Genomic DNA, 26,588 nt, shown 5'->3' with positions numbered 1-26,588 from the left:
TGACAATACTGTAAGTCATACAATGCAGCTCCAAAATATGCCTGAAGTGGGAAAAAATATCAAATGGGATACTGGTATCATACAATACCAAAGACAATTTCAAAGTCAAAAAAAAGAAGCTTTGAAAGAACAAAAATGAAGGATCTGTTATTCAGAATACCATACTCTATCTGTTAACCTTCCTGACCACTTACATTTCACAATGATGGCAATTTTTTTTTCAAAACCATTCTTTTATTTGCATAAGTTTTGGGGTTCCGATAGGATTTCATTGAATCAACATTGCCTTACTGTGCTTCAAATATGACAGTCAATATAGTATAAAGCAAAACTTCAATGGTCTTTTCATGGAAAAGCCAAAAATAAGTTGATAATGCAAGACACGAAAAACCTTTTTCAGCATACCTGCACCACTCTGAATTTAGAAAGTATGGATCATACTAAAATTGGTCAGAAACCATTGCAATTTTTTTTTTATACTTAACATATATGGTAACAGTCAATGCAGCTAGTAACGATCCACTTACACCTATATTATAGGACATTTATGTATAAAACCCAGTACATGGACCAGTACAGGTTAGGTGCAGGTAGACACCAGAAATACCTGCACAGCTCCAATTTTACCTGCGCTAACCTGCACATGCAGGTGGTAATGACTTTAAGGAGCCCTGAAATGACTTCAATTCTTCTATGTGATCAGCCATTTTGTCTACATGTAATGTGCATTTGGGTAGGGGCCAGCTCCACTTTGAATTCAGGTTTGAACTGGATTTGGGGAGGAAAATCCGTAAGGGAATTACTATGCTTTTGTGCTCAGCATGAACACACTTGAGCAGATCCTACCAGAGTAGTTGTCTGTGTGAGAGTCCCTGCCACTGCCAGATGGTCCATGCCCTGGAGGTAGGCTTACTTGGTGTTACAAATGTACTAGCAGCTGATGTAAGCTGTCTCTGCTATTGAAAGTTACATGTAAGTCTGGGATATTGCATACACAGGGTTGCAATAGGCAGTGGCTACGTAATGGCAATCTTGTGATTTTACCTTTTTGTGTGAAATTACCTTTTTGAGAAATTTCAAATTCTTAATTGAGTGGACATGATGTACTGTAAAAAGGAAAATGTTCACAGGATGTGGGGTTGCAGGTTGAGGATCTTAAGAATGCTACGGGAGACACAGGGATGTCTGGAAGAAGAGGGTGGACTCAGTCCAGGCAAGCTGTCCAAGATGATGATCATGATCACAAGGATTAAAACGTATCGGTATGGTAAGAAGAATATACGTACGTATAGGGTAATACAGTACGTGCAACTACCAAACTCTGCATCTTCAACTCTAATGTCAAATCAGTACTGCTCTATGGATCTGAGACCTGGAGAACAACAAAGGCAACACAGCACAGGATACAAACTTTCATTAACACCTATCTGAGGAGGATCTTAAAGTTTAAGATCAAGTGGTCAGACAGGATCAGCAACCTGGAGCTGTGGGTCAGAGCAGGACAAAAACCAGTGGAAAGCCAGGTCCTCAAGAGGAAGTGGTCCTGGATAGGGCACACTCTCAGAAAGCCACCAACAAGCATGCATAACACATCAGGTCCTGACTTGGAACCCACAAGGCAAACGAAAGAGCGGAAGGCCTAAGAACAGCTGGAGAAGGGACACTGAGGAAGAGATGAGAAGCATCAGTTACAGCTGGCACGACCTGAGAAGGAAGGCCCAGAGACGTGTGCAGTGGAGGACGATCATCGGTAGCCTATGCTCCGAATAAGAAGAATATGGAGCTTTTCTTGTAAGGTTCGGTCAAAACAAGGGGGTTCAATGTAAGTAGGCAGAAGACTGCATGAATTTCTTTTTTATTTCACAGTGAAAAGGTCACTGCAAAAACCACAAAGATAACCCCCCTGCAAACATTTCCACTGATACAGTAATCATTGTTCAGCATAATGCCTGCATGCAGTGATGAATCCTGAAGGGAAACTGTGCCAGGGGAAGGTGAGAAGAGATACTGACACTTGACAGTAAATTTATAACAGGTTATCAGCAATTGCTTCAGAACAGGAGGCCCACATGCCAATACATCATTGCCGCCCTTTGTTCCTCGGCTCCCACGATGTTTTCTTAGTGGAACAATCTGAGAACCATTGAGGGAATCAATATCGCCGTATTGACAAGAGAAGGAAACCAGAAGGAGAAAAAAATCCCTTCATTATCCGATATTGATTCATTAATTGCAGTGCTAGCTGCTGGTGTGTGCGGGATGCATGAGTGAAGCACATCAGTCGCTGGTTGACTTTCTGCCAATGTTTTCTATCACTCTAAGGACTGTAGATACTGGAAGGTCAGTACACGTTAATGTGGGCAGAGGCGTCTCTAGGCCTGAGTACAGTGTATTGATCCAAAGTAAATGTCATTAGGGAGTTATGGGGAACCTAAGGAAGTGAAGAAAAGCTTGACAGAGCTTACATGTATGTCTTTTCTGTGAGATGTTTGACAATCTACATTCAAATGGACTGTGAAAGGTAATATTATAAGAGTAAAATTGTCTTTTATCTGGTTATGGTCTACATAACCTTGAAGCTTGTTCCAAGGGACAGAAGTCGATCCAGTATATGCACAATACTGGTTAGGCCTGCGTAACATGTCCAAACATAGGCTTGGTCAGGCAGCTTTTGGGAATGAAAAATAGGATATAAAAGATACCAAAGTACACAAGACATAGAGAGAATAGTCGGGGGCATTATTTGTGTCTATTTTTTTTATTTTCACAGCCAGCCCAGCCAGGGCCTACTTTGGAAATGTGACATTAGCCTAAGCCAGTATACGTAGTGCGACTCATTAAAATGTACCTTCAGTAATAAGGATTTTACAATAAATTACTTTTCAATTGTGTGTAAACAATTCAATTCAAGTGTAAACTAAGTCTAGATTCAGACCAAAACCTTGACTTTTTTCATTGTTTGACACAGTTCATTCTGAATGGACAAGTTATGATTTCTTCTCATGAAAATATTACTCTTTGTACTTAGGCCACAGCAAGTAAATTCTATGGATGACATTAGCTCACGCATTAATTTTCGCCTGATTTCAGAAGAAAAAAAAAAGGAATTTTTTTCTTCTGCAGGGATGGTCAACATTACGATAAAGTACCACTATGAACAAATATATTGTGTTGTAGCCTAATAATTGTACTTGTAGAATTGACACTTGCGATGTACCCAGGACTGTAGTAACTGTTGTAGAAATGAAACTTATTGGATAGTTGTAAAAGTGACACCAATATGGAAGCTTTGAGTGTGGTTACCAACTTTGTTGGTGATGGCAGTCTACCACACTAGTGTCACTTTTACCACACCAGTACATGTCTTAAATACAGGAATGAATGCCTTGCTGGCTCCGATACAATGTTTTGTCCCTTAAATATTCTTTTTACAACAGTCATCACAACTTTATGGTGCCTATTTTTGAAAATGTAGCCATCTTGTTTTTTCACCCATCTTGTTTTTTTTCCGCCCTATCGCACTATTTTTGCAGTCTGCAGAGGATGTCATCCATAAAATTTACTTGCTGTGGCCTAAGTAAAGAAGACGCAACAGAACTACATGTCACAATGTCACAGGATTGCATACTGGTTGGCATGACATTTGACTCTATGACATGTGTAGATCTAAAGTTAGACACCTTACATAAAATCAACTAGTTTTCGAGCAGACCTGCTCACCACAGATTTATGGTAACAATATATATGAGATGTACATGAAAACTTTAAGCCTTCATCACTAGCCTTTGTACTGGAATGTTATGAATATCTACAGAGATAAAACAGAACTGCCGAAAGTCCCAAAGGACCGGCACCACTTGTTGTGGCAGAGGTTATACATTATTACCTGCCTGAGGGAAAGGGTGTTTGTAATACATGTGCATACTCATGCACATCATCTGGGAACTGTCAACTCCGCTGACTTTGACGCTGTACATTCCATCACTTTTTCTCTTGTGATTTACTACCGCATCCTCTGGTGAATTAATGGAGGAAAGGGGCTTTCTTTCTGGTTGGTCTCACGGCGTATGACAGGGCTCAATTTAGACTTCTCTCCCCTTGGGTGGTAGGAGTGTGGTGAGGCTGCCACGCTTGTTGAAATGCAGGCCATTTCTGAACGGAGCGCTAATGTTCGGAGAGAGCTGGGGGCAAATTTGATGCTCCCCTTGGGATATCTTAAAGTTATTTCATTCATTGATTTTCATGGTGCCGGAGTGATTTTTACTGTGCCGGAGCAAAAAAAGATTTCCTCTTTGTTAGTTAACATTGATTGAAGAGAAAACACCAATGAGGCACATAGTAATTTGTCTCGTGTATACGTTCATTAGTTTGTGTCTTATATCCCTTGATGTATTGCAAATTGAACAAAATTGATACTACTTACTATTGGTTAAAGAAATTATTATTGAGAAAACTAGCCAAGAAAACTTAGAACACCCCTCCTCCACCTTCGTCTTGGACATCTTTTGTTCAGGATGTTTTCATAATCATCAACTCAGGATTTTACAAGCTTGCTATTTGTGATGCTAATTCACCTTTACTTGTGGGGGTAACCTACATGTTCATCCGTTACATTTAAAATCGGGGTATTTAGGGGCATCTTCTTATAAGTAAACCACGTTGAAACCACTGTTCATTGACCTGACATCAACAAATACTCGTACTCTGTTGTTAATACAAATTGCAATGGATATAAGTAATTCTCCCAAATAAAGGTGAACTAGTGTTACACTCAAAGCATTACAGACCAATGGAATTAAAGAGGTGCTAATCATCTTCTATCCAGAGATCTCAGGCCATAGTCTTATAGCCCACAATGCTGTTGGCCAGAGTTATCGTTCATTTCCTTTTATCAAGTACCAGTTTGCGAACTTCGCACATACGGTTTCCACTGCCACATCCCAATAAAACGGAATGGCAACGGGGCCATAAGGCAAATTCACAACTCCCTCCTTCTCCGTACTGGAGAAAAGGTGTTGGGGCAAGAGCGTATAATGGAGGCTGTAACCCCTCAGCTATTTTACCATGTATGGCCCATTGCTGCTGTGGTTGGGCTCTCACCATAAGTGCTGTTTCTTAGGCTGAGTAATACACCACTTACTGCTGAACCTCTGGTGATAGGGTTCCTTCAGCAGACACAAATACTTGGCAACCACTCCGGCAGGGCTATCGTATACTGGAAAATGTGTGAAATGTCAGACAAGATGTCACTTGTGATAGTTACAGTGTATGAGGTAAAACCGTGTATGTTGAAATTTTAGCAGTGATTTAATGTTTGCAGTTAATATGGTGGAAAACCACAGTGACTGCAAAATACAATGTCGCTACTTCTTTCAACCATGAATCGAAATCCAATGCAAATACTCCATTTTCTCCCGCATAATTAAATCTCTGTGAGCGTATTCATGTTTGCTTGCTGCAGTGAATGACAAGAAATTCATAAGCCTGTATGTACATGTACAATGACTGTATATTTACTGAAAAAAAATTTCAAAAATAGCTATTTCAGAAAAATTTTGTACAAGCGCTTCATTCTCATATTTAAGCCTAGCCAATGAGGACATTAAGAAAAGATCACATTCAAGAAGTTAGACTTCTCACACTGTAAGCTCCAAATGAGGGATGACCCAGGCCTATACTGTACATTTGTGTACATAGTACTAATCCAGATCAAGCAAATTGTTGTGCAGCAAATGGCCCTCAAGCTGAGCTGTTCCATATAATCAAGTACCATTACCACAGGATGTCCTAGCCGCTTCCTTGTGATGAAGGTGCCATTACAAAACCATTCATTATGTGCACCTCTGTCGGATTCTATCTAAATGTCACGTTCGATCCCGGTTAGTGACCGTGAATCCTCGCTGGGATGTAAAATCTCCATGAATGTTAATTCTGAAGAAAAGCATTTGTCACAAGCATTTACAGTGCATGTCGCAGTCTTCTCACAGATGACTAAACTTCCTTGTTTTCTGTGGGTTCTATGACTCAAGACCAAATGCTGATTCAGATGTAGAAAATGATTCAGGCACGAAGAAGAGATGCTAAAGACAGCCTAACAACGGGCATCTGAGGGCTGTCTCCAGGACCTGTCCCTCAGTCCTGTGACAGAAATTTTCAAAAATTTCACTGTCAAAAAAAATATGAACCTGATGACTTGAAATTGATAAAGATGTATTTTTCAAAGCAATTACATTTAATAGCATGGGCACCCAAACAATAGCAGAAAAAACTTAAGGCTGGAAACAGCCCTGTACTTCTTACATTGTCATATCTGAACATGTCTTCAGTCAAAAGTGTAGAAGAAAGTTTGGCTTGGACCTGGTGTTACTGACTATATGACTATCATTTGCCCGAATGCGCTTTTGTATACCACTGGGGGTAGAATCTAACATACAGACATGTGAAACTTTGCCAAATTGAACACAGTGCATTCTATCTTTGATCTCACTGGTTTCAGATGACCTACGGGCCGTGAAGAAGTGCCCAACCCTGAGATGTTGACAACCTACAGACAAATGGGCTGGCATATGTTGTAGGCAGATATTGTCATCAAATGGGTTATAACCACAGTGCAGGAGTCAGTGTAGAGGACTGGCAACCTTCCAGCCCACCCTATTCCACACTGTGGTTTTACAAGGGCCATTGCCAAACCATGATTCAAACCGCACGCCAATGTAGAGTAGATTTCCTGGCCGGCTTTTGTGATTGGAAATTGGCTCCTGCAGCGTGCATGGTGGATTGTGTCCATAACTGTTTTGCTACGGTAGGCCAGGTAGGATCTTTGAAGGTCAGAAGTAAGGCACTGAATTACCCTGATGAGAGCTTAATCTCAGTGGGGCATCAGAGTAATGGTCCTGATGCCTACCCAGAGATCCTGGAGCCCAACTAAGCACAGCCGGGGGCTTTGCCTTTCCTTTTTTCTCATCTTTTTGTGGGGGCAATCATGTTATGACCTGTGATAAACATGATGTACAGGGGATTTTATGTTTTTTGACTGGATAACCGTTATATGTTATCTGGAATGGTTACTTCGTCGCCCTAAATCACATCCTCTCTGCACCCTCCCTGCTTTCTCCCCTGGAATTTTAGACTGTTAAAAAGGAAACTATGGGATAGAAGATCATTCACGTGTAAAACTTAAGTTCACCTTTGCTTGTGGTATAACCTATATCCGTCATTTTAAACAATATTACAGTGTAATTTTTAATATAAAGTCAATGGGCACTGGTTTCAAACTGCAATATTTTGAAAATGCATGTGTTGTAATTTGCAATCACTGTCCATCGATTTCATAACCATAAATATCCTTTTTTCATAAAAATACAAAAGATGCTAAAAGTTTACTTGTCTAGCATTAACTCCAGAAACATGGTATGGTTCAGGTTGTTCTTTAAATTTAGAAACAGACCTACTTTTTCCGCATCGTGTGTTGGCACAATGTTTTATCAGATACAGATATACATGTATGAATTGATATTGAGAGCTTTTTTGACAGCACCCATTACAAGTCAGAAGGGAATTGCTATCACATAAAGCACTTCTGTTTTTTGTTATCAGCTCTTTGAAAGGCCACCCTTGGTCACTTAATGATGACTAAAGCAATGTTCTTTTCAGCATCAAATATGTCAGAATATATTTCAATATTCGTAGCCGTGTCATATCAATGTGACCAAATCTGACACTGCTGTAGATAAAACTTAACCCTGTCCTTCTATAGCTGTCAAATACAATGTATTAAAATGTCTTTAACTATAAAATAATTCAGCTACCCTACAAACTTACAATAGATTCCGCCAGCAGGATCTTCCAATTTAAACTCTTGCATAAGTTTCTAGCTACAAACAGAATGCTGTATATTTGGAACATCAAAAGCAGTTCGAAATGTTCTCTGTGCGGGGAGGATGATGAAACAGCGAAACATTTATTTTGGAATTGTACAGGACACTACGTAGATATAAACAACCCATTGAATGTATTACTAGGCGATTTATCAAGTGAAACACCAGTAATTGCTAATGTTATAATTCTATTGGGCAAAATATATATCTATAAAAACCGGGAGACATTGAATCTATCCATCCACATGTTTATTGCCTTCGTTAAATATGTACATAAAATGGAAAAAAATATCGCAACAGCTAAAAACAAAATAAGTAAACATAACAAAAAGTGGGAACCCTTATACCTGTTTCTGTAATATCACTACCACAAGTACTTACCTATCACTGTATGTGCACTTGTATGTTCTTGTTTAAGTTTTCTTGTATTGTATTTTTTTTTTGTTTATCTGAATAAAGTTTGGAAAAAAAAATGTCTTTAATTTGTTAAGGGACATAATGTTAACTTTATTTTGCAGACAGTTTTTACTTTATTTGATTACTTAAGATTTTGTATGCCAGCTGCATGACTCACCATGATTTAGCTGTTTTCACATCATTATTCTTACTTTGTTGTGCTTTTGATGATTTAACATTTATTTGTATGTACTTGTCAGAGGAGAGATCCTTAATAAGCAAAATTGCTTTTGTCCAAACTTCGGAAAATAGATGAGAAATAAAAATAAAAAGTAATGAAAAATTTTGTAGGACAAAAATTTTGACTCAGAATCCTCTTATGTCCTTGAGTTTGATATCAGATTCTATTACAGTTTTGAATGTCAATCATAAGTGATGAAAAGTACAATGTATGGAATGATGATTCATATTTATGATCATAACTAGGACAGTAGCAATCAAAAGATCCAAATATGTGTTATTCTAGACCCAAAATTACCCTACTTAATGCTCTGAGTCCATTAGTCAGAGCTGGAGAAGCATTATAGGTCAGCTGCTAGTCCTGCTGGTGCCTATTAATGATGCTCTGGCAATGCATAGAGAAAAGGCCACTCTTCTTCAGGTCAACCCAAGGTTACCAGGGGTCAAAACATGTCCTCACGATCCTGACGTTTGCACATTCCGCACAAGGTATAGAAAATTGTGAAGAAATGGATTCTTTTATATTGGAGTGGAAAAACACTCGATAATGTCTAGTAGAGAAGCTCTTCTACATCACCATGTCTACATGGATTTTTCCAAATGTACTTCAATTTACTGCAAAACAAGGCTCGTGTAGAGCCACTCAAATGTTTAAGTTACACTACACGTTGATGACAGACTTGTGTTCAAATTTGACTTTAGGTTGTACCTATCAAGTAAGCAAGTGATTGCTTTTGTTTGCACCAATGGTAATGTTTGGACTGAGGCTCTTTGACATCTAGAGAGTCTCTCAGAAATCTAGAGAGTCTTCCAGGAATGAGTAGGTCCGGGAAGAATTCTGGAATATAAATTGTCTAATGTGATAGATACCACTGACATGGTTGAGTATTTCCAGTCAGCACTTTGTCACTGTCACAGTCTTTCTTTGTTAAAACATCACAACTTTTTGGAACAAAACTAGAGATTACATAGAAGCAGAATTGACATCAAAGTGAAGGAACTGAATGAATGACAAATAATGTAAATGCAGAAACTTTCGCGGTGGTTTAATGTTCGTGGTTTTCGCAGTGGCGGCTTCACCTCGAACTTAAAACCACCGCAAACATTTTTCCATGGCAGCATGAGACAGGTCCTACAATGAATTTAAACCACCGCAAAAAGTCCCTTTTCCCGCTACCGCGAAATTAAATCCCTGAGAAGTTAAATGCATTTACAGTATATATTTTCATGCATCTGTCCATGGTGCTGAAAATCTGGCTGTGATAGCATTCCACTTTTCAATCGGATGCTTTACATTTTCAGGATTTAAACTAATAATTTGACATTTATTACTCATTTCCTATGTTTTCTATGTGATCTCAGAACAGGTACAAGTGTTTTGCAGGGGATTACATGTTAGACTTAAATAATGTGTTTTGAAACAATGTTTGACGTAATCATTAACAAAAAGTATCATAAAATGAATGCATCTGAGAAAGATAGAAAAAAGTGAATATACCTTTCTCTATGCACAATACAAAAGTTACAAACAACTGGATAGATTTTGTAGATGGTCAGACATTTCAAATAGCATCCACTATCTCTTATCAGTGATTGATGAAAAATACATCCAGTTTGACTTTGACTTTATTTAAATTGTAACAAGACAATACAGTATGCTGCACCAGGCAGCAATATGCTGATGTTGTGCAGCATATACATTAAGGCACGTCCAGTTGCTTGGGTGACATTTACAAAATCAACCCAGTTCTTCAATAACATTTGTTTTTTGTGGTCTTACTACCTGGATGTCTAACCTTCATTGACATTGAGCTATTTTTGAGCATTGAGCTATTCGGGCTCCAGATGTCTTTCTGAGGAATGACAATTACTTTAAATTTGTAACCACTTACTTTATGGTAACTTTAGTCTTACACTAGAGAAATGTAAAGACTGATCGACTAGATTCTGTTCCCAATATAGTACATTTATTGAGGCACAACAATACAACAACATGGATATAACAAGAATAATCAGTGCACTAAGGAGTCCCTAAACAGTGTGGTTACTGTACTGTTGGGTAAGTAAGAGTGTGCAAGATGTCAGTAGCTTGAGGGATGAATCTGTTCTACTATATACCTCATTGACATATACCTTTCTCTATTGATTTCTTGATACATATAACATTAATTGCACTTGCAAGGCATGGATATTAACTATGGACATTGTTGTTTTTCTGCAGGTTCCCTCTATCCTGTCCTCCCTACAGAGGAGTGTGGTTGCAGTACTGCTGGGGAAGCCTCAGCAGCCCAGCTGGCTCTCCTGTGGTATCACCAAGGAGTCACTGGTCGACACCTGGAAACTAGAGTCTCTAGAAAAAGGTAGGTCACAGTCCTGGAGGTCATTTATCGATCCAATTCAGTAGGAAACAGATTTACATAAAATTAGCATGAAGGCAGGCACATAGGCAGCTTGTAGGCAAAGTAAAAAGAAGAACGAAGGTCAAGCAAAAAAATGATTAATAGCGTGCTTCAAAAGTTCTGGCAACAAGTTCACGTGATTAGTGCATGAAATAGCGCTTTTTTAATGTTGTAATTCTTGGTGCATTTCATGTGAATATTCATTAGGGCCAGGCCAACTGAAATAAATCTGAATCTAATCCATTGCAAGTTTGATTTTATGTAGAGTGTTCATGATAGGTATCAATTTGCAGCTTGAATTTTATTGAAACAGACATTTGTCCCTCCTGACATATCTTGTTAACAGTCCAATGTGTAGTTGAGGTATGAGCCTTGAGCTAGTTAATTGTGTAACTTCCCCCATATATACACTGTCTGAAAGATTTGTGTACTGCTGTTCCTCTGCATGTGTATTAATTTGTTTAACAAGAGCTTTGGTAACAAGTTGTTACAATTCATTCTAATTCTCCTATATACATGATTCATCCAGCATATACTGGTTCACTTTGTTAAAAGATAAGCCAGCATTCTTCACTTGGGGTGGAAAACACTAAGATTTTAAGAATCAGCCACCCCATGGGCATGGGGTGTCTTTCTAGAATATCATTATTCTAAAACCTTTTTGTATTGTTTTCATACTGATAGTATAATGTTATATCTTTCTAAATATGTTGTGCAATGTTTCTATCCTGACCACATTGCTGTAAGTAGGCCTAAGTACTAGAAAGTTTTGGCTTCATGTAAAAATATTCTTATTCTCTTACTCCGTTCCAATTTACATGATATTGTATGATCGATCCTGCAATTAAGAATACTACAAGATGTGAAATAGATGCAATATAAAAGTCAACTGCCAATTGAATTATTAGTTTCTAGCTATGGAAAATGGATGTCCTGGTAGGAAATTGGTAGGTAAATGGTAGGCCCCTACTGACTATATTCTTCCCATAAAGCATTGCTTTCATCAGAGACGTGCAAATTATAGCAGAACAAGAAGCAATCACAACAGCAACATTCACTACCATGTCATAACCATCATTCACTCTTTACAGAGAGGGCCAGACCAAGTTTTTTGATGGTTTGAGTCTTTGTGACGTAGCCAACTGTAGATTCAACATTGGTATCATCCTGCTTTCTTTAGTGTTAGGAGGGTTTATGCACTTTAAGATATTGCCAAAAAGTAGCTGCTTTTTGTATCTATTTGAGCCTTTCTTTGAAAAACTCAAATCAGCTTCCTTGACATTTTTCATTTTGGTTGTGAAGGAAGAGATACAATGTAATTGTTGTACGACACATGACAAAGATTTTAGAGTACAACGGTCAAATCAGTAAACCAAAGACATATATGATACAGATATTATCAATTATGAATTGAGTTGAAATATGTGCTGGGTTTCATCTTTTGCATGTTATTTACTTCAAATCTAAGTTCAAACATGGTCTTGGTCTTTTAGTTAATATCTCATACAGTAAAGTGACAAGGTACTTATTGATGAATTTCTTTGGTATCCTGAGGAAGGCTTGGTTGCCCTTTGTTCTGTTACCTCGCGCTGCACATAGGGTCAGGAGAAGTTGATGTGATTGTCAATGTGCTCTGACAAGATTGGTTCCTAACTGTGTCTCAGTCATGGGACATTAAGTGTCTCTATTAACCTAGTTTTGCTGAAGTAGAGGACAGCATCATAGTTTTAAAGGATGCTCAAGCAAAATGTAAAAATGCGCTTCTGAAACAAACTTGATATAACACTTTGCTGTTTTACTACGTAAGGCTATGGTAATTTTGATCATGGTATAACAATTACTATACTTTCCTCATGCTTTAACTTTGACTATTAACTTTAACCTGCCTTTGATTCAATAATAACAGTATCTATCAGTATAAAAACTACATGTATAGCCTAAGATATTCACTAATTTGTCAACTATTGTGTAGGCAAATCATTTGCTTTAAGTTGTACAACAACATCCAAGTTTAGTAGTAATGCTTGTTGTACTCTACAATGTTTGTTCTTAAAAACTTATTGTGTACTTATCGATATCAAGTCAACAGGCAGAAATTTTAAATTACAATATTTTCAATATATTGCAGTTATTTTCACCATCTGTCAACTTGATATCCCCTAATAACCTGTTTTTCAAAAACGAGATATAGGTTTCCCACGGATAAAGGCGAACTATTGTATATAAAAATGTATTGCTTCGATGAATTGTATCTCTTTACAATTTCTCCCACATAGAGGTCTAAAGCTGTGTTGATGAAATGGTAATGTCAGCATGTTGCAGTTGGTCATGCCTTGTATATCTTTAAGTCGTGCCTTACAATGGTATTTCAGAATGTATGCACCATTAGAGAGGCAAAATGCAAGTCTGAGCATAATGATTACATCAACCTCTCCTGTCGTTAACAAATGAGTAGGCAAGACTCTTTGTAACCTCATCTTCTGATTGTGTTCGCAAAATTTATAAGAGGGATTAGGGACCGAAATGATTGGAACATGTGCCTGATTTAAAGCCGTCTGCATGAAATAAAGCGTGCAGAGAAATCTATAGTGCCGGGCCACGCAAAATTGATTGAATGCATACTATAGATGACATTTTATGTGAATCACAAACTTTTGCATGAGTTCCAAAATGAGTACTGTAGCTAGTAGAAAGCTTCAAACTCATACAGGGGTATAGGTACACAAGTACTGACCAATGATGCACCAGATCTAAGAATTTGTTAGTTACAAAGGAAAATTTTAAGGTGCACAACATAGAATGAATGAATCCAAATCCAAATTTAACTAACGTTGATGAAGGTTAGACATTGAGATAATAAGATACACCAAAAAAGCAGTCTTAGAAGAAAGACCACGGATGTTGTCTGAAATGTCTGACCGTTCTCAAAATCATATCCAGTTGCTTGAGGTTTTTTTTTGGCATGCTCAAATATAACGAACTTTGAAATTTTAAACAGACGATACAATCAAATGCTTTTAAGGTTACCATACTGTTTCTTCTGACACTTGAAATGCACATCAGATAACAGTATGCAAACTTTTTATAACAATGACTCTCATAATTCCATCAGGTGAAAAAGCATTGTTATAGAGGCTTTCTGCAGATTGTTTCGAATGCCTAAATATCTGAGGTGTATTGTAATAAAAGTAGATTGGACTCATTCCTCAAGCTACCAACATCTTGCACACAACAGTCGTCCCTCAGTAAGACATCTGGTGTCACACAGTTCTTGTTAAAGAACTTTTATTTAGCCTGTCGACCCGACTAGGTGTTGTTTCATACAACTTCTTCAGTGGTTAGAGGCTTACTGAGGTGTCTTATCTGAGGTGTCTTATCTGAGGTGTCTTATCTGAGGTGACTTATCTGAGGTGTCTTATCTGAGGTGACTTATCTGAGGTGTCTTATCTGAGGTGTCTTACATGAGGTGATTCATCTGAGGTGTCTTATCTGAGGTGTCTTATCTGAGGTGTCTTATCTGAGGTGACTTATCTGAGGTGCCTTATCTGAGGTGTCTTATCTGAGGTGTCTTACATGAGGTGATTCATCTGAGGTGTCTTATCTGAGGTGTCTTATCTGAGGTGACTTATCTGAGGTGACTTATCTGAGGTGTCTTATCTGAGGTGTCTTACATGAGGTGATTCATCTGAGGTGTCTTAATTATCTGAGGTGACTTACATATATCTGAGGTGTGTATACCTCAGGATTACTAAAGCTGCATTAGAACATCTAAATCTCTGTAAATTCATGTATATTTTAATCATGTGACAGTATTATGGCATCTTGTGGCATTATGAGAATTGATGTTACTTATCCCTACTCGCGTTAGTGCACCCACAGTTGAAAATTAGGTGCACAGTTGCAATATAATTGTACATGCACCCAGCATTTGGAGCCACGGGTAACTGTTAAATAAATGTGTTCTTTTCTCCCTCCAGTTGCCAGAGAGTTTGATGAGAGCAGGTCTTCCTACAGTGCAATACAGAGTGATGGACACTATCTGTACATACACTGTCTGTCGGGGTTGTACAAAATTGGGTCTGGGTACAGTGGGACAATCAAGGTAGGCATTGCCAAGATTGTGATTCATGTTCCAATTCAACACAGTACATTCAAGTCTCAAACCTATCTGTGGTGTATAGCTATTGTGAATTGGTTATACTCCAAATGGCTCATTCTATTGTTGTATGTGAAAAGATATGCCACTATCTGTTTATTTCTTTCAAGCAAGGTCAAATTATTCCACTTTGGGTCCTGTTAACTGATTGATAGTAGGAGTAGGACTATTCCAATAAAAGCATCAGAGATAGACTAGATGTGCAGTGTTTTTTTGCAGAGTATTTTGTAGACCACTGTATAAACTATAACTTTTTGTGGAATCATAATCTAATCTTTGTCTTTAGACAGATCAATTTCTACAGCTGGATGGAATAAGATTAAGAAGATTTCTTTGGGACATTTTGAGTAACATTCATTACTCTTTTTCGGGATCACTGGAATTATGCTTAAGATTAATTTCAATAACCACTCTTGACTAGTTATGCTGAAATATCTCATTTCAAGCATTAATTGATATAATATATCTTATCCATTTGTGGCAATTGATCTGTCTATAAATATTGTTTATCGTCATCAAGCATTCTAAAAATTTGTTTCCTGTAACAATTTTCTCTAGGGTCATGTGTATGCTGCCAACCCAGCATTCCATACAAAGGAGAAAGGCTGGCTAGGATATGCCAAGGTATAGTATTGGATGTTCTTTCAACACAAGTACAAAATATGTACCTTTGAATCAGTTGTAGATGAGTCTAGTATTTTATTTAAAATGGAATCAGACTGAGTCATGGCAAGGCCAACTACATTTTGTATATCACTCACAGTGACACTTACAGTCCTCGAAGACTTTATACAAGAATGACAAGCCATTGCACGTTATAAAGACTTCAGATCTGCTTTATATCCTTACAATGTTTGTTTTGCTTTTCAATTAGATTCCCTATGCAAATATAGAACTTCCCCAAAATAGCTTAAGTTAAAGAAATGTAGTTTCAAGTGTACAATTCCTTCAAGTACATGTGTTATTATATAGACCTGTAGTCTACAATCAAAGTCTGTCACTGTTTCAGGGCCAGCTGTTCTTCAGGAGTAGATGTCATGCTGCTAATTCGCTGGTGCTCGTTAACACAGAAACACTGGAGGAACAGCAGGTGTTTGAACTGGAAGGTTAGTCTTTAGACTTTTTAATATGCATACATCAATTGATTATCTGTCTTCCCTGGCGGGTGGGGTAAGGCAATGCACAACGTCTTTCCACAGCACTCAGTCTTTCATGGCTGCTCCCTAGTCCACAGTGTCAATCCCAGTGTCTCTGGACATGGTTGCTGGGTATTTGAGCCTTCTTGAGAAGGTCTTTCCTCTCGGTCTTCATAGAAGGAGTGAAGAGATCACTTCTTCACTTGCACAAGGACAGTGACCTGCAAACTTGACACGCTGCTTCTGTGTGAGGCTGTGGGATACTCGGGGAAGATAACTGTAAATTACCCTGATGTATTATGTAGGTAGAAGTAAGGTAAAGGTCCTACACTGTAGCTTTTTGAAGCCAAAGAGGCAGTAGGTTGTTATCCACTACGTTTAGGACATGGTATTGAAAGGCAAAGCCCATCTTTTTCCTTTCACTGCCTTTTACCTCCCCAACCAACATAATGTACAATTTAACAGCTCATTGGAGTGAGGAAAGGCATGCTAAATGCCTTTTCCAAGGACAACGGCTAGCCAGGAGTAACCTTCTGTTCTTTTGTTCACTTAAGCCTAGCCACTCAGCCATTGGACATCACAGTGTACACAATGTATGACTGATGTGATTCGTATACATGTATGTCATTGAACTTGAATGGCCATTATAGTGCTAAGCAACTTAACATGTAGTAGGGTCAATGACCTCTAACTTCTCATGTGAAAAGCCAACTTAGCTTATCATGTCAGTACTTTCTTTTTTATACAAGTTTACTTTACCTTCCACTTTCATGGTCAGTTTTGACCAAGCAGAATCTGATTTCTTTTCTGCCAATCAAGAAAAGTTTCAGATATATGGTGACGGAGCATCGTTCTACAAAGAGTCTCCTTTGTTGCCAATATCATCAAAAGTAATTTAATGGGTAGTTTTGTGGCTCTTTCATTTCTTTGCCCGGTTTCATCTTTTATCTAGTACACGTACACCATCTCCTTTGATTTGTGAGAAATGTCAAGACATGGTTAGCACTGAAAGTCTGATTGATTACCCCTGACAGACTTTATACCTCTTTTGTCCGAGTTTGGCAAATCAATTCCTGTTTAAGTTGACAGCTCTTTGCCGAGCATGGTTTCAGAATGTTAACCTTAGCAAGTCGGTTGACTTTATGGGGATAATGTTGCGTTTTACAGGCATGATGGACGTGGTTTCCATGTTGGGAATAGGTACCGAACCATTAATATGGATATGACTAAAATCGTAAAATGGTGAACGAACAGAGTTATTCCTGATATCTCCGCTTTTCAGCCCTGGTGTGACAATAAGTTTAACCTATTCAGGTATCATAATGATATTGTTAAATCATAACGTCTAATATCCCCGCTTTGTTGAGGTTGGTCTGAGCAAACAATAAGTTAGTCTCAGGAAGATTGATAAAGGTCACTTCATCAGGCCTTGGGTTTTTTTAGCATCAACCTTGTCTTAAGTTTTTCTTATTTTTGCTAAAACTTTTATCTAAAACTTGTCTTTACCTCATTAACATACAATTCATAGTTTTTGGTGAAAACCTGGTTAACTACAGAACTCATCAGTCACTAATGAAAGGTAGGGGGAAAAAAATTTGACAAAAATAGGCATTACAAATCATGTTGCACACAGCAAGGCACTTAAGAATGTTTGCAAATGAGTGTGTTCTGTCAAGAAGTGATCTACCTATGCCTCCGAAATGTCTCACAGTAAACCTTTTAGAAAAGCTTTATTCCGGAGTTTCAGTTATTAGGCTCCAAAAAGCATGTGATTAACTTTCCAACTCGTAAGAAATAAGGACGAACTCGACAAATGCTGATCCAAGCTTTGTAACTAATTGAGTGTTCTGCCCCAGGTGATGAGGCTAGACTGACCTTTTAGTAGATAGAATAAAGTTTTCAGACCATCCAGATGACCCTTCAGTGACCTTGACTGCACTTATCTCAGCCTGAAGCTCTGCGTGGGAGCACTTTGGCTGGAACCGCACGCTGCGTAAAGACTGCCGACGGCGATGAATTGAGATAGATTCCGGGATTTACTTCATCTATCCGTACAGCCGCCTTAATGATCATCAGTGGGTGCCTTCGTCTGAAAAAACATCCCCCCTCCGGTATGAGTAATAGCAGATGTGGTATCACCCTGTAAGGACCTGAAGGCTTGACGATGGCTCTTTGCTTGAGCTCCGACAGGTATATGTTAGATTGTGTGATAACTGTGGAGAAACATGCTGTACGTGTCCACGTCAGAGCAGTGCCTACCATCAGTCTAAGGTTGGGATCTCTCCAGACTGCCTCCGAGTAACAATTGCAGATGGCTGAGGTAGCATTGTAGACTGGAAGCTGATTTCTGTAATCTTCTTCCTACTTCCTATCCTATATCCAGGGCTTTAGCCAGGACCCATTCCTCCGCTCAATCAGTCCAAAAAAAGAGATCTTAATGATATGGAAATGATGAAATATATTTTTGTAACCAAAAATGACAGATTTTACAAGAAAAATAAACAAAATGGGGGCCTAAATGACAAGATGAGAAAATGATAACCAGTAAAGAATTTGGTACCCAAAGGGATACTTCAATGTGCTTAGAGAAAAAATCAAGAGCCATAAATAACACTAACTACATTAAAGTAGTTAACACTAACTACATTACTGTAAAGCATTTTCGAGACATCTCCAGAAATCCTCTGCCTGACTAGGAGCCTACCTTAAAGTAAAGGCTTGAATTTGCTATTAGTAGCAGAAAAATCCTTGGTGATAAACTATTTCTCCGACAATTTCAGCTTATTTCCTGACATTTTGCAATGTTGCGACTAACAGGAAGAACGTACAGACTGTCACTTGATTATGAGCACTGGCTTTAGGATGACTAAAGTTGTACATGCAATGTTAACCACCAGAATGTGTAATCGTAGTTGCCAAAGTTGACGTAACAGCTGGCACTATAGGACGTATCAGACACATTTGCGTAGGAGTGGGAACGTTTATTTTCATTACTATGTAGACGGTCAAGGTATCTTTTATAACATAATCCCCATTTAATCCAGCCCCAAATGTAGAATGATTACTGTTCCAATGTTCCCCATTGTTCGACATTCTTTTTTTCCTGACATGTGTAACTTATGCTGACTAGAACCAGGCATTTACATTGTTACTTATTGTTCAACTAGTAGTTAAACGACCCTATGATACAATGGCAAATCGCAATAGTATAGGCTGCAGTATTTTCAAAATCCTTGCCTGTACATAATTAGTATACCTTGTATGGTTTACAATGCTCGTTAATTGATTTATAATACTCTTAATAGAACATGGAGAACTTTGTGGAAATTCAACACCCACTTTGTTGTAGTCTACATGTAGCTGTATGATGAAGCTGTCTGAAGACTTGAGGATTCTATAGATAGGTGTGGCAATGCCATGATCAGATGGTGATGCTCTAGAAGACTGTATGAAAGTGTCATTCCATACAGCTTAGGCTAGATATAGGCCAGGTTTACATCTTCACAGCCCCTGTGACATTTTTGTGCTACAACAAACTCCGCTGGTATAGCCATGTTTAAAGAATTACCCATGACAACTGGCCAAGAACTGTCATGAACTTATTTTTTAGTGGGCCAGAACCCTCATGGTCACCCCAAGACGAGGTGGGTAGACAATGTCAAGGAAGATGTTTGTAGAATGAACCTGCAAAAAGCCTGTAGTGAGCCAGAACCCTTAACAGAAGAAGAAGGACATCAGCAATCAGACCTGAACAACATCTCGCAACATATCCAACCCTTGCAAGACAGGGAACAACTGACTGTAAACCGGATAGTGAGTGAGTGTGTGTGTCTTAGAGTCGTCTCTTCATCTGGAAGTGGAAATTTCTGAAAGTTCAGGGATTTTGTCAGAGAATAAATCCAGATTTCCTGTGAATATGATATCTGTATCCACTCTAAGTGCATTTGTACTAGGCTATGATGCCCAGGGCTCTTGTAAATCAAGACAAATATTGTTTTCATGCGTGGAATGGAGTTGGTTTGATCAGTTGAGGCAGTGCAACCTTGTGGATTGGCATTGTAAGCCAGAGACGTCACGTTCGATGTATTGCTCAGCTTTCTTGGGATGGACTGGAGTATCTGTCAGCTTTACTTGTGAAGAAAAAGACAGGGTTTTTCAACAAGATGCAATACTGTAAATGCATCTAAGTTTGCGAAGATTTAATTTTTCGGTATCGGGAATATTAACTTTTCGCTGTGGTTTTAATTTCGCGGTAGCACTGTAGTCTCTTACTTTTTTATGCAAAAGTGTTTGCTGTGGTTTAAAATTTGCGGTGAAGCGGCCGCTGCAAAAATCGCAAACATCAAACCACCATGAAAGTTTATGCATTTACAGTATCCACTTTATAGGACTCGGTTCTTATAGAGCTGTATCATTAAGGGTCAAGGTACATTAACAAAGTTTTTATTTTGAAAGAGGGTTTAGTTTACACTCTGTTTGTAACTATCTGAATTCAATGAAAGTGCGTTATACCTGACTGTTTGCAATATTTTCTGTGCTTTAAAGGCTAAATTGTAGAAGTTAATATATGATTTCCCTTGATTTGTCAGTCTACTGTTACTAACTTGCTGATTAGATTACCATGTAATACATCTTTAAACTTGAATTACATGTCCATGGATGGTATGCATGTGTTTATGCTGCTTCTAATTGGATAAGTGGAAAACTGCATGGTGCATGTTCCTGTGTATTGCAAAATAGTCAGATCCGTACTCATGCAAAAGATGTAAATCACTTGCGTTTCCCAGAAGGAATGTGTGACATATAGCCATCTGCTGCAAAATAGTTTCTGTTGTATTTCCTTGGGATTTCCTCAAGCAGTATGGACCAATAGTTACTGTATTCCTGCATACATGTGTACTGTACCTTACCTCACAATCAATATCCCCTATGGCAGAAGCAATCAGCATTTGACCTAACCTGCTCCCTTACTTGTATAATCTGAAGAAACCAATTCCTTAAGGAACGAAGGGTCGGTGTAATCTTCCCGTTTTGTTCCTTGGAGACCAGCTGTGTGTTATACATATGCTAACATCCTCTCCTGTGATCTGCTCTTTGCCCTTCTTACGAGAAATTACAAAGTTCTTAGCGGGTGACTTTTCAACTGTACATCGACGTCTAGACAAATGTAGTTATTTCGGATGATTTCCTGAGAGGGTTCTTAAAAGGATGTGCATTCGTTGACCCACCTTTGATGTAAACTGTGGAGGTGTATTGGGAAACTGCTGAAAAGCAGTTATTGTCTCACATAACTCTCCAGGCATATAGACACTTTTAGCCATCACTTCAATGCTTTGGGAATCCTGCAGTCTTTACTTGGTTAAATGAAGTGGTTCATTAAAGGACGTTCAATATGTTCAGGGTTAGACAAGTCCATTGTTCTAATATAATGCTCTGGGCAAGTGAAAGTGCTGAACAGGCATTGCATATTCATCACACTTGCCCGATCGGTCCAGTGCAATTCTTATCATGGGTAAATGTGTACATTTAGTAAGCTAGAAGAGTCCTAACTCTATGATCTTATATGCAGTTAGAACTTAGAACATATAAACTACATGTACATGTATTGAAGTCCTTGTAGATTTTGTTACTGGAAATACAAGGATTTCCTTTCTACAAGTAAAGATGCATAGAAAGATGTCGTTTAAATTTCAGGCCAGTGAAGAGTTGGTTCATGCCAGTAAATGTTATAATATGCACTTGCCCCATAGGGCAATTGAACTTTTTAAAACAGGTTTAACTTTAATCCTGCTTATTTTGTATCGCAAGCTGTGAAGTTATGACACAATTAGTTTCCAGTGCAGATACTGTATTGTAGAGTTATTTTCAAAAGGCTTCCACAGTCACTATTAGTGTGATGTCTGAAAATTACGCTCAAGTTATGTACATGTAATGTAGCTGTTATGATTTTTTGTTATTTATGTGTTTCATCTCTTGTAGATACCAGAAGAGGCTGCAAAGTGTTTTTCACCGATGGAGAGAACATTGGGCAGATTGTTGCAGATAGAGAAGTAAGAATCTTTTTTTTATTATGCACATGTACTCACATTAGAATTGTCCCAATGAAACAACTTGAAGGTTGGTCTTTCATTAGTGAAGAAACATCCCTCCTGCCATGATCATGCAATGATTTTGCACCATAATGTAACTTTTGAAAGATGTAGAAATGGCTTGATTACAGATTTAATTCGTTGATCAAATGCATTGTCAGAGATATTGCTGGTTTTTAAATTGCTGGTCTTGTATCGAATAGTAAGGCATTGTGTATTTTAAGTATTTGTTCACTCTCCAACATAGTGACATACTGATATTACTGTGTTAAGCAAATATTGTTTCAATGTTTTATCCCAGTACTGTTTTAATCTGTCTGTCTGCAACGATTCTTAAGAATTGTGTTTTTGCAATGATTCATAATCTTTGATTTTATCTGCTCTAATTATAACGGATTGTAATGACCCGTCGCAATTCAGCGGTGTGGCTGCAATGTCACATCTTCCTACACGGGGACATCCAACAGCGCCAGCAAGTCTGGATGTACCCTGCTTTCTCAACCGTCACTCTTAGTTCCTGTGGATGTCCCCCAAAACCAGCTGTCAGCCAATCAGAGAATAGGCTTTCAGTTTTTGAAAGGGGTCTCGCATATATAAGGGTAAACTCATTAATATCTATAAACAGGGTGGTCAGGAACTAAGAGTGACGGTTGAGAAAGCAGGGTACATCCAGACAGGCAGTTTGCTGACGCCATTGAATGTCCCTGCATAGGAGGATGCCATTTCAGTGTCAATGCTATATCTTGAAATGAATAAACCAGTCATTAAATGTTACTGTATCTCCCTATGCCCACAGGATAGTTTCCTAGTGCGGTTCTATAACCCGCTGGTATCCCCCATGCCGGTGACACAGGAGTTACCACTGAGGCTGGCGAGGAAGTGCCTGGATCTGTGTGGCTGGGCAAACTTTGACCAAAACCAGGAGCTCCACACTACATGTAAGTCCTGACAGTGCATGAAAATCCGTACTTCCTGTTGGGTCTACGTAGCATGTGTAGTCTATTGCTTAGGGTCCAGTCACATACAGTGTACACATGTAGGTCGTGCGATTGTCGTAGGATCGCTAACTTCGGCTGTTTTGGAGGACAGCCATGTGTCCTGCAAAGTTGAACTGTCTTGATATAATCTCCAAGCAGATCCTACGGTGCCATAAGATAGTATTGAAGCTGGCCAAGGAGTATAGCCGGCCAAAGGGAGTCAAACGGGCACCGGAGGGTTTGATACTATATTACGCCACTGTGGGTCTGCTTGGTGATTATCTTGGTACACAATTAATGTTGTTTTGGATCCATGTTAGTGGTTGCTTCTGTCACAGCCTGATTGAAAATTCTCTGGTATCAAAATCTTACGACGATCGCACAGCTTATGTGACCGCACCCTTCCTCTGGACCAGGAGGTTGAGAGTTTGAATCTCAACTAGTTGTTGCTTGAGCACCCTCAGAAACCTGGGACCTAAAGAAGGGTATAGACTGTAAGTGGACTTAGGCTAAGGGCACAACCCGCCATATGTGTAATTTGTTGGTACGTTTTTTTGGGAGACCACGTATTTCTGAAAACGTTCACAGGGCAGGCGGGTCATCCATACTGGCACGTACAGGGGCGAATACGCAGCTCGATGGCACACAAAGTTCTGCCTGTAAGTTAAGTTTTACGGCATATCTGCGGGCTCGAAAAAATCTGTCGGATTCCCAACGAGTTTATACGGAGGTGGTACTTACCAAAAGATTGGTCATGTTTTGGCACGTAGACAGCATGTATTTGCACGTGCATTGTATGGCGGGTTGTGCCGTTAGCTTTACTAGTGCGAGAGGAGGTCAGATACTCCCACAGTAGTCCACCTCATTTTGCCACTTGTGATGGCTGTTTGTGACCTACAGTATTATCCAGAGTAAGTCCAACATGCAGTCGCTATCGCAGTCCTTAGTATGCGACATTAAGCCTGGTTCAACATCACTTTCTCTCTTCACTAAGACTGGTACCTTAATTGCCTTGCTACAATTTTATTTTCTGATGGTTGTCAAATTAAAGTTTTCTGGTTTGTTTACGAAAATTTTGTTACTGTTTTTCCCAGCTTTAGGTGTGGATGAAGAGGTTGTCTCAGTGACAAGTGGAAAGGACATTGCAATAATCAGAACCACATCAGGGAAGGTTGGTAGTGAACTTCTGTATGTTTGTATACATGTCCAGCACAAGACACTGTTTAGGTCCCGTGACTCTGTGTGATCCGTTCTTTGATTTCAAACTATAAAAAAAATTCAGATAGTGATCTTGAATTACTAAAAAACAATAACTGTTACTTAAATATGATTTTGTATGATTTTGGAACAGTCAGACATTTCAGGTAGAATTTCCCTGACGAAAGGCATGGATTCTGCCTGAAATGTCTGACCGTTTCCAAAATCATATCCAGTTGCTCAAGGAACTAACAGATGTCTAACCTTCATATTAGGCATATTTGAATGGTATTTTATCACTTGAAGATGAAGAATGTGACAGTAAAAGAATAATATTATCATCAGTGAATTGAAAGGAAAGCATCATTGCCAACACACTCTTTTGTCTCATTCCAGTAGGATAACTTATGTACATTCTATATCCCGACTGGCACTAAAGCTTTGATCTCCTCTATAGGATGCCTAATGATGAACTCTGTTTTGAATTTTCTAGCTGCTGTACACTGGCAAGTCTCAACAGCTGGGCATCAAGCAAGGCGGACCACCCCTGGGGAAGTGGGCGGAGCTTCCCATCACCAAGTCCCCCAGGGTGGTGCAGTGCTCCATGGGACATGAAGGGGTGCACGGCCTGCTGGTGTCCGAGGACGGCAGCGTGTTCTTCTGTGGAACAGCCAGGAGGGGGGAAGATGGGGACCAAGGTAGGAGTGGTGCTGTATCAAATGCTAAACTAGGTTAACTGTAATTTCAAACACAAAAATTGGACTCAACCAAATTTTCGACTGAACAGCACCTGAGTCTTTGTCAAGGAATGAACAATCCACTGCTGTCGTGACATCACGTTATGTAGATAGAACACGTCACTCGGTAAGCAGTGGATCATACGTTGCAGGAAGTCTATGGCGCCCACCGTCTCATGATATTAGGGGTGGATACCGGTACATCATACCGGTTCAAACCATTTTTTTGTTGTTGGACCTTCCAGAAAAAAACGAACCTGAAAAAAATCAGCATACCAGATTTTTGGACCGATTAGAAAATGAACAGATTATAAGGACCGGTGGGCATTCATGTGCAAAGTAGTAGAGGAGAATTGATTGTCATTTTTACCAAGTTTTTGCAGTCAAACTTGGTCAAAGGTAGCAGAGGCAGTAAAATTGTTTACAGGAAGATAGGAGTTTAAAACTTGAGTAGAAGTCAGATCCTTGGCATCAAGCCTTGGTAGTGAAATGAACCGTTGTTTTGAGTTTTGCCAGTCCAGAAGATTTTACAGACAATCTGGTCCAGGTTCAGTCCAGACCTGTAACTGGTTCTCTGGACCTGATCTGCACCAGGTCCTGTACCTGAATTTTCTGTACCAGTACCCAACCCTACATGATCATGATGATAATGATTATCATCTTCCAATTGCAATGGGCTCTACATCTATTGTAAAATAAATGTTGTAGGAATGTTTTGCATTTGCAATCAGTCTTTCCAATTCTACTTTTGTTTTGATACAAATTGTCAATGAATAGTGTCTTCTTCTTTCATCATTAAGTCTTATTCTACATTGTGGTACCATTCTGTTCAGTGGTTTTCACCCTGATTGTAACATGATGAATGACATTTTTTTCTGTTTGAAAAATGCACATACAGCTACATGTACAGTGTTGATATACATGATACATTATGCAGCAAAAGGTTAACAAAACATTTAGCTTTAAAACTGAAAGCTATTAAGTCATATATATAGATCAAGTTCAAAGTCACCCCTTTGATGTTGACAAGTAGCCTTTATTGCATTATACCACAAACAGTGAAGCGAGCTCGGCAGCCCAAGCCATCCAAACCCAAGAAGATGATCAAGCTTGAGGGCAGGCATGTGGTGTGGAGTGCCTGTAATGTGGGCAGCAGTGCTGTGGTTACCAAGGAAGGGGAGCTGTACATGTTCGGCAAGGATACAGCATATGCAGACACCACCACAGGTATGTACCTGCTTTTACCATTGTCCCAGTCTTCACACTGGGCAGGCATATACATGTACTACACTTTAGTTTTTCTATCCCCTTGCCATATCATGATTATACCGTAACTGTTATGATAATTATATTTCCTTGAAGTTGGCAGACAGAGGTTTTTGGA

The 26,588-nt window shown here is 39.0% G+C and overlaps 1 protein-coding gene across 4 annotated transcripts in view; it reads left to right on the top strand.

The window, feature by feature from the left end:
* Positions 1-26,588, top strand: part of LOC118420307 (E3 ubiquitin-protein ligase MYCBP2-like) — a 207,528-nt gene that overhangs the window by 119,247 nt on the left and 61,693 nt on the right. For all 4 annotated transcript variants that reach the window (XM_035827051.1, XM_035827054.1, XM_035827053.1 and 1 more), the window contains exons 6-14: positions 10,735-10,873; positions 14,890-15,014; positions 15,627-15,692; positions 16,078-16,174; positions 22,184-22,254; positions 23,090-23,231; positions 24,365-24,441; positions 24,961-25,165; positions 26,264-26,431. In XM_035827051.1, the coding sequence (XP_035682944.1) occupies positions 10,735-10,873; positions 14,890-15,014; positions 15,627-15,692; positions 16,078-16,174; positions 22,184-22,254; positions 23,090-23,231; positions 24,365-24,441; positions 24,961-25,165; positions 26,264-26,431 (1,090 nt within the window). The remainder of the gene's footprint in view (positions 1-10,734; positions 10,874-14,889; positions 15,015-15,626; positions 15,693-16,077; positions 16,175-22,183; positions 22,255-23,089; positions 23,232-24,364; positions 24,442-24,960; positions 25,166-26,263; positions 26,432-26,588) is intronic.

The sequence above is a fragment of the Branchiostoma floridae genome, chromosome 7 (assembly GCF_000003815.2).
Source record: "Branchiostoma floridae strain S238N-H82 chromosome 7, Bfl_VNyyK, whole genome shotgun sequence".
Lineage (NCBI taxonomy): Eukaryota > Metazoa > Chordata > Leptocardii > Amphioxiformes > Branchiostomatidae > Branchiostoma > Branchiostoma floridae.
This window is presented reverse-complemented; position numbering and strand designations above follow the sequence as displayed.